At 46.3% G+C, this 9146-nt stretch overlaps 1 protein-coding gene across 5 annotated transcripts; it reads right to left on the bottom strand.

Moving 5' to 3' along the window:
- Positions 1-858: 858 nt before the first annotated feature.
- MCL1 (myeloid cell leukemia 1) lies at positions 859-6108 on the bottom strand. Of its 5 annotated transcripts, none has more exons than XM_011973609.1 (4): positions 5735-6058; positions 5155-5275; positions 4557-4804; positions 859-3788 (listed from the first exon to the last, which is right to left on the bottom strand). In XM_011973609.1, the coding sequence occupies exons 1-4, from the start codon at positions 5840-5842 to the stop codon at positions 3672-3674; spliced, it is 594 nt and encodes a 197-aa protein (XP_011828999.1). In that variant the 5' UTR covers positions 5843-6058; the 3' UTR covers positions 859-3671. The 5 variants fall into 5 exon arrangements, with proteins under 5 accessions (XP_011828999.1, XP_011828998.1, XP_011828995.1 ...); XM_011973608.1 differs by having other exon boundaries at positions 5155-5628; positions 5819-5924; XM_011973605.1 differs by having other exon boundaries at positions 5155-6108.
- Between the last annotated feature and the right edge of the window lie 3038 nt (positions 6109-9146).

Genomic DNA, 9146 nt, shown 5'->3' with positions numbered 1-9146 from the left:
CGGGAGGCTGAGGCAGAATGGTGTGAAGCTGGGAGGCGGCAGAGCTTGCACTAAGCCGAGATCGCGCCTCTGTACTCCAGCCTGGGCGACAGAGCGAGACTCCATCTCAAAAAAAAAAATTAGCCGGGCATGGTGGCAGGCACCTGTGATCCCAGCTACTCGGGAGGCTGAGGTTACAGTGAGCCGGGATTGTGCCACTGCACTCTAGCCTGGGCGATAGAGTGAGACTCTGCCTCAAAACAAAACCAACCAACCAACACCTGGTGATTCAAAAAACCGAGACACAGGTTGGGCACGGTGGTTCACGCCTGTAATCCCAGCACTTTGGGAAGCAAAGGTGGGCGGATCACCTGAGGTCGGGAGTTCGAGACCAGCCCGACCAACACAGAGAAACCCTAAAAATACAAAATTAGCCGCGTGTGGTCGCGCATGTTTGTAATCCCAGCTACTTGGGAGGCTGAGGCAGGAGAACTGCTTGAATCCGGGAGGCAGAGGTTGTGGTGAGCCGAGATCACACCATTGCACTCCAGCCTGGGCAACAAGAGCGAAACCTCGTCTCAAAAAAATAAATAAATCAAGACAGAGATTTTGATTTTTTTTTCAGAAGGTTTTTGATTTTTTTACTTGGAGGTTTAGGAACTCCTCCAAGTACAGCAGTAATATATTTAATTAAAAACCCAACACCTCTAATTTGAATTGAAGAAAGGAACTGTCCTTTGCTCTAAGGCAAATCAGCTTTGTGAGGCTTTTGCTTTGAATGCACCTATACATATTTGCTCAGCTGACTTCTCTAAAAGGTTTGCCTAAGAGGGGGAAGGAAAAGAGGCGTCGATGAGAAAAGACCCATATCACACCCTGTATTTGAATAAAAGATTTATTTTCTTTCTCAGGAAAAACAGGAAGTTAGGGAAACACACTACATTTTACAACCAACATTAATTTGTAGTTGGTCCTTTTCCTGGCACAGCTATCAAAAGTACTAGCTGTCTAGCCAGAACCAAGGTGTTCACCCCCACAGAATGCACATGAACACTAGAGGACTGCATGTTTTTCCCTGAGAGAAGCATAAGACAAACAGAAGTCAAAAAGTAGTCACTGAGAGCGCCATCCTTCTAAGCAGCCCCTCCCTTTCCCTTTTGGAGGATTTGCCTGAACTATGTAGCTGACAGTCAGCACTTAGACCACCTGCCTCGTCCTCTCCCTATAAACCCACCACTCCCCTCCTCCTTCCCAAACCACTTGGGGTGCCCTAAGCCCAAAATATCAACTAAGATCCTTGTCTGTATTTCCAGTCATACCTAATGAATTGGGAAGTGGGGCACCTAAAAACCAATTCACATCTACGCACTTGTTTCCACTGGATTTGGGAGACAGGCTGTTTTAGTTACCGTAACTAGATCTTAAGATTAATATTAAAAACTACATAAAGTGCTTTTAGGTCCTTAGAGATACATGATATAAATAAGTGGCTTATGATCAAGAACGATAAATAGATAGGTAAAAATAGCTCTAGCAAAGTTGACATTATGGCTCTGAGATGGGCAGGCAGGGCAATTCTTCCCCATTACATTCTTAGTCATCTTATTCATGCCTATTTTTAAATGGAGTCCACAGACTAAAGGTCATGCTCAGAGACTGAAGCTTTCAAATGACCCTAGTTCCAATATAGACACTTTCTTCAGTTTATCAGTAGCTTTTAAACTCTGAGGTTTAACACAGCTCACCTCATTCTGTAAATTTAAGTGAGCATACTCATATACATAGGAAACTTTAGAGAAAGCCTCGTAAGATGTTCCCTCCTCTGAAAATTCCTGAGGGGACTTTTGAAACATTTCCCCCCAAAAAAGGATAAAACAATAGTTGAAAAGATACCAGTCTAAGGAAAAGGGACTTCCTCCCACCCCTCAATGACTGTTAGTGTCACAGCACCCATGGTATTACCACCTGCTAACAGGATAAAGTTCATGAGAGATGAAAGGTCTGTGGACTCTTGGCGGGGAGGGAGGGTCACTCAGGTTCCCAGCAGGGTTTCACAGTGCCAAAATCTAAAAGGGCTAGAAAGGGATGGCAGCGGAAAGCTGTAGGACTTGATATAAATATCTGTTGAGGGAGCAGAACAAGCAGCAATTTCAAGGAAGGACAGGAAATAAAAGGTAAGTCTGATAGAACAAACATCAAGACTGAAATCCAAAGATGCCAATGCAAAAATCTGAAACAAAGTTTGGGAATCATTAATAGAAACAAAACAGTAAGTATTTGTTTTATTGACATACTAGGCTTAGACCTGTGTGTGTAACAAGCCTAATAATAGCACCATGGTTAGACTTGCTTGCTTTTCCAAGCCATCATTTTACAATTTATTAAGCAAACAAGGGATCAAATGTCTCTCCATCCACCTGATGTGATCTTTTTATATGCACACGGCTAACGAGTTCCATTCAGAACAGCTGAAAATCTTTTAGTAAAAGCTTTAAAGATGCGCTCATGAATTCAGTTTAAATTTCATCAGTTAAATTAGGTCAAATGGAAGGAACTCAAATGAGTATTGCCCAATCAGAGCCCATTATTTGTAAGTCATCAGTAACTTTAAAACTCCACTTAGACCTAATTATTGAAAACTTGCATATAATGAAGTGAAAGAATTTCCATTCATCAACCTCTCAATCCCAGGTTTTCAAAGAAAAACCTATCTAAGGAATACTTACCAAAATCAGATAAGAAAATTTAAACCTGCATAGTTTATCAATCAGATTGGTTCCACTACAACCAGTTTGCGTACAGTTACACATCAATTCGTTCTGTATACACTCTAGAACTGAACAGAACAAAGTTTAGCATAGAAAAGCTGTAAGAAACAGGTTCCTAATTTGCAAAGTTGCAAAGTTCAAAAGGGTATGAAAAAAACTAATGTAAATTCGATACTCTCATTGTTGCAAAGAAATAGACTTTCTGTAAAAATATATACAATTTTTACAAATACATTTACAAATTGTTTGTCTTAAGAATTGAGGATATCCATATTCATAACTAATTACTGAGTCTTCCATCAAGTATTATTGGCCATAAACTAGGCTAATGAAGTAAGAATCATGGAAACCAAGCCAAAGTATAATAGGTATAAAAGTCCTGAACACTTGGACTTTCTATTTCAAGAAGTATACTGGGAAAGCTAATTATAGAGAGGAAAAGCTTCCCTTGTACAGTACTGAGGCTTACAGTCATAGTTCTATTCCTTGTAGCTTTTACACAGGTCACTGGCATTGTTAGTGCTTCTCTTAACACTACAGGAAATTAATGAATTCGGCGGGTAATCAATTCTATGACTTGCCTGACTACTGGCCACTTTCCTGTTCTCAACAAGGAAATTAAGTCTTTCCACCCTACCATCTTCACTAAATCTAAAAGTCCTCCTCCATAGCTTCCCAAACAAAGTTTGTTTGTTGCTGAAACTGAGCTTTGCTTCTTTCAGACAGTGACTCTTCAATCAATGGGGAGCACTTTTCCCATGTATTTATTCTCGTTAGCCATAATCCTCTTGCCACTTGCTTTTCTGGCTAGGTTGCTAGGGTGCACCTCTTGGAAGTTACAGCTTGGAGTCCAACTGCATAAACTGGTTTTGGTGGTTGTTGGTGGTGGTTGGTTAAAAGTCAACTATTGCACTTACAGTAAGGCTATCTTATTAGATATGCCAAACCAGCTCCTACTCCAGCAACACCTGCAAAAGCCAGCAGCACATTTCTGATGCCACCTTCTAGGTCCTCTACATGGAAGAACTCCACAAACCCATCCTACAAAACAAAAAAGAAAAGCACATTTTCAAGTATGGGTTTCTGCTCTCTTAACAACACTACTATCCAGAAAGAAGGTAAATTAAAATATCTAAGGATCCTCCCTAAAACAACAGTAAACCAATTATTATTCACCCTGGGGCAAAAAAAAAAAAAAAAAGACATTTCTAAGTTCTTCAGTTTCTTAAGTGGGCATCCATGATAGTTAAACTTCATTTTACAGTACTATCTTGGTCATATTAGGATTTATCCAAACCAAGGGACTTCCAGAGTTCCCATGAAGTAAAAGACTAAAACACTTATTCTCAAATCTCCACCACCTAATATTTCAGTAACACCTCAACTGCGAAGATCAGTTTTTCTCAACGTGGTTAAGTACATCCTGCATCAGATCTGGGTTTCTGTTTAAAACGCAAGGTCTACCCCGTATCTTCTCAATTAAAACAGGGAGCGCCTTAGGAATGTATTTCAGCTATCCTCCCCTGGTGACTTATTTCTTCATGGTTTGAATCCACTGAAGAGTATTCAACTGAACTGGAACAAAAAATAGCCTAGAGAAAACCAAGATTTTTGATACAATTCAAGACCGCCATACCACTATCTCTAAGGATCCACTACTTAAATCATTATCAAATAAACAATGGTCCTTTAGTTAGAGCCTGCAAACAGCCGTGCGTCATAAAAACCTTTAGATATCCCCACCTCTCTAAATAAATCCTTCATTCTACTTCCACTCCAAGTCCCCTTTCATCCTTAAGGAAAACTTACCCAGCCTCTTTGTTTAACTAGCCAGTCCCGTTTTGTCCTTACGAGAACGTCTGTGATACTTTCTGCTAATGGTTCGATGCAGCTTTCTTGGTTTATGGTCTTCAAGTGTTTAGCCACAAAGGCACCAAAAGAAATGAGAGTCACAATCCTGCCCCAGTTTGTTACGCCGTCGCTGAAAACATGGACCATCACTCGAGACAAAGATTTGACATCGTCTTCGTTTTTGATGTCCAGTTTCCGAAGCATGCCTGGGGAAGAAAAGCATGCAGGTCCTCACGGCCTCCTTTGTCTAAACCGGCGCAAGATTCGCCTGCCCACCCACGGCGGGAAAGTGGCTACTGGGATTTATAGAACTCAGGTCGACCCCACTTGGAATTGACATCCCACCCTTTCCGGTCTTTGAACAAGAGCTGCCATTTCCAAAAGAATCAAGATGGGCGGAAACAATGACTCAAGGCCAGAATATTCTGGTTTCAGGAATAGGATGAGACACGTTTCAACACTGACTCGTTTCGGTTTCCACCCACCCTCGGCGGGTGAGTCCAGGGAGAGATGGAAAAAAGGGAGTGAGGCCTTGGCGATTAATGAACCCCCTTACCTTGGAAGGCCGTCTCGTGGTTGCGCTGCACGCCATCCCCAACCCGTCGTAAGGTCTCCAGAGCCTTCCTGCTGGTGGCCCCAGACCTGCCCATTGGCTTTGTGTCCTTGGCGCCGGTGGCCTGCTCCCGAAGGTACCGAGAGATAATCTCCAGCGACTGCCGGTACAACTCGTCCTCCTCCTCCTCTGCTGGCGGCGGCGTCGAGGGTAGTGACCCATCCGTACTGGGGCTATTACCAGATTCCCCGACCAACTCCAGCAGGGGCAGGACAGCCGGCCGCTTCCCGAGAGGCTCCGGCTCGTACCCGTCCAGCTCCTCTTCGGGCGACATGATGGCGTCGGCGGCCGGGGCTTCCATCTCCTCAAGCGGCGCCGCGCGGCGGGTGGGCGCAAAGAAAAACAGCCTCGCGGGGGTCGCGGTGACGTCGGGGACCTCCGCGCCAATGGGCGGCGGCCGCGCGACCCTCCGGGCGTCTGGCGTGAGGGCGGCCGGGGGGCTTGCGCCGGCGCTTCCGCCAATCACCGTGCCGGCCTCCCCTCCCCCTATCTCTCGCCGGGCCGAGGCCTCCTTCTCCGTAGCCAAAAGCCGCCCTCCCGGAGGGGTGGCGCCGCCGCTGCCGGCCCCCAAGCCGGCCCCCCCACAGTAGAGGTTGAGTCCGATTACCGCGTTTCTTTTGAGGCCAAACATCGCCAGTCGCCGCCGCCGCTGCCGCCGCCTGGCAAGAAAACTGGGGGAGACCCCGACTCCTTACTGGAAGGAAGCGGAAGTGAGAAGTGGCGAGGAGCTCCTTGATCACGGTTTTAGGGCGGCCAGTCCTACTGGGTGGCGTCAGCGAACTTTAATTTTTTTTAAAAAGTATTCCCATAAAAGGGGAAAGGGGCGGCAGCTTCCGGAGGGTTGCGCACGGCACCTACCGGCTGCCGGGCCGGGGCGGGGTCGGGGCCTGAGCGGGGCCTTCCGGTCTTCGGAGGCTCTGGGTGCCGGTTACGTAACGGCGGCTCCGAGCTCCTGGGCTCGAGCTCTTTCCATGAGCACCTCGGGCCTTCTAGTGGCTACCTCTGTGCTTCCCTGAGACCTGATTCGCGAGCCCCTTTTACTGGTTTTTGCCAGAGCTTTTTTACCAAATCAAAATTTCAACCATTGACTAACAGGGGTTGAAGGAAGAGGACGAGGAAGTTCAGTGATGGATAGGAACAACAGTCTTAGATGATAGGGATAATTAAGGGGGCATAGTTGGGAACTTGGAGTTATTTTGCACAGCTCTCAGTTCAATGTTTGGAAATGAGGATGCTCCATGTACTACCCTAAAGAACCATTTATATAAGTGGACTAAGCTAAAACTGCCACGGCTAAACTATTCCTGCCTCCCTGCTTGCTTCTTCCATCTCTGTTGCATAGTCTTTGGCGCTATTTACATATAGGCCTTACTCCATTAGCAACTCGTCTGAGAGTCTTGACAACATTTTTGTTTGTTTTGAGACAGAGTCTAGCTCTGTTGCCCAGGCTGGAGTGCAGTGGCATGATCTCGGCTTACTACAAGCTCCACCTCCCACGTTCAGAGGACTCTTATACCTCAGCCTCCCGTGTAGCTGGGATTACAGGCATGCGCCACCACAGCCGGCTAGGTTTTGTATTTTTAGTAGAGATTGGGTTTCACCATGTTGGCCAGGCTGGTGTTGAACTCGTGGCCTCAAGTGGCCCGCCAGTCTCGGCCTCCCAAGGTGCTGGGACTACAGTTGGGAGCCACCTCGCCCGACTGATTATTGTATTTTTAGTAGAGACGTGGTTTCACCATGTTGGCCAGGCTGGTCTTGAACTCCTGGCCTCAGGTCATTCGCCTGCCTCAGCCTCTTAAAGTGCTGGGATTACAGGCATGAGTCACTGCACCCGGTTGACACCATTTATTTTGGTGCTGATAGTAAGGCACATTTGACTCTAGAGGTTTGTAAAGCCCTTGGGAAAAAGGATCCTGTTATATGCCACGTATGTTAACATTAATTAAAGCAGCCTTTTTGTTAAAAGATCTGTAAAAATAATAGCTAAAATTCGAAAGCAAGGTGCTGAGAGACATAGGAAAGGTGAGCAAGCTCACTTTTTAAAAATTTTTTTGAGATGAGGTCTTACCTTGTCACCCAGGCTGGAGTGCAGTGGCACCATCAGGGCTCATTGCTGCCTTAGCCTCCTGGGTTCCTGGGCTGAAGTGATTCTCCCACCTCAGCCTCGCGAGTAGCTAGGAACACAGGTGCATGCCACCAGGCTTGGCTAATTTTTTTATTTCTTGTAGAGATGGGGTATCGTTATTTTGCCCAGGCTGGTCTTGAACTCCTGGGCTCAGGTGATCCTCCTACCTTGGCCTCCCAAAGTGTTGGGATTACAGGCTGGGCTCTGTGCCTCATGCTAGTAATCCCAGCACTTTGGGAGGCTGAAGTGGGTGGATTGCTTGAGCCCAGGAGTTCGAGACCAGCCTGGGAAACATGGCGAAACCCTGTCTCTACTAAAAACACAAAAATTAGATGGGTGTGGTGGTGCGCACCTGTAATCCCAGCTACTCTGGAGGCTAAGACAGGAGAACTGCTTGAACCTGAGAGACGGAGGTTGCAGTGAGCCGAGATAGTGCCACTGCACTCCAGCCTGGGCAACAGAGTGAGACTCGGTCTCAAAAAAAAAAAATGAGGCCTGGCGCAGTGGCTCACGCCTGTAATCCCAGAACTTTGGGAGGCCAAGGTGGGCGGAACATCTGAGGTTAGGAGTTTGAGACCAGCCCGACCAACATGGAGAAACTCCATCTCTACTAAAAATACAAAATTAGCCGGGCTGTGGTGGCATGTGCCTGTAATCCCAGCTACTTGGGAGGCTGAGGCGGGAGAATCACTTGAACCTGTGAGGCGAAGGTTGCGGTGAGCCGAGATTGTGCCATTGCACTCTAGCCTGGACAACAAGAGTGAAACGCCATCTCAAAATAAATAAATAAAGTGTTGGAATTATAGGCGTGAGTCACCTGCTTGCCCAAAAGTTCCTAATCCCCAAAATGTCACAGTTCAGTAAGGCGATACGGTGTCCATACCACCCAGTTATGTTTTGGGCAGGACCTAGAACCATAGGGGTCTATAGTATGAGCGGTGAGGATAGAGCACTCTGTGGTTGTAGTGAATAAGGAATGGTTTCTCTATTTAAGAAACGTCTAATCTTATACAGCAACTAACCATAATGGAATGTATGCTCTACACAAGGCATTAACAACTTCATTTAGGAGTTAAGAGGTTGGGAAATTCACTTTGGGCTGAGAGAGCTAGAGGAAAGTGTTATGGAGGAGGTAGCTTTGCTGTCATGCTTTATAAAGTAAAATTTTATCAGGTGGTAAAGTGGAAAGAGATTGAGGAAATAGGAAGAGCAATGGTTTTTCCCTTTACAGAGGCTAAAAAAGGAAATGTAAGTTACACTTTAAAATAAATTGCATTTTATTCATTATTTATTATTATTTTTTGAGACGGGTATCACCATGTTGCTCAGGCTGGAGTGCAGTTGCACAATCTCAGCTCACTGCAACCTCGACCTGAGCTCAAGTGGTCCTCCTACCGCAGCCTCCCAAGTAGCTGGGACTACAGGCCAGCACCACCTTGCCTGGCTAATTTTTGTGTTTTTTTGTAGAGATGGGGTTTCACCATGTTGTTCAGGCCAATATCGAACTCCTGGCCTCAAGCCATCTGCCCTCCTTGGCCTCCCAAAGTGCTAGGATTATAGGCATGAGCCATTGTACCTGGCCCTATTTGTTAAGAAATGAAGTCTTGGCCAGGCGCGGTGGCTCACACCTGTAACCCCAGCACTTTGGGAGGCCGAGGCAGGCAGATCACACGGTCAGGAGATCGAGACCATCCTGGCCAACATGGTGAAACCCCGTCTCTACTGAAAAAAAAAAATACAAAAAATTAGCTGGGCATGGTGGCAGGTGCCTGTAGTCCCAGCTACTTGGGAGGCTGAGGCAGGAGAAGGG

The sequence above is a fragment of the Mandrillus leucophaeus genome, unplaced genomic scaffold (assembly GCF_000951045.1).
Source record: "Mandrillus leucophaeus isolate KB7577 unplaced genomic scaffold, Mleu.le_1.0 Scaffold139, whole genome shotgun sequence".
NCBI lineage: Eukaryota > Metazoa > Chordata > Mammalia > Primates > Cercopithecidae > Mandrillus > Mandrillus leucophaeus.
Note: the sequence above shows the minus strand (reverse complement) of the source record. Positions and strands in the feature narration are given on the sequence as shown.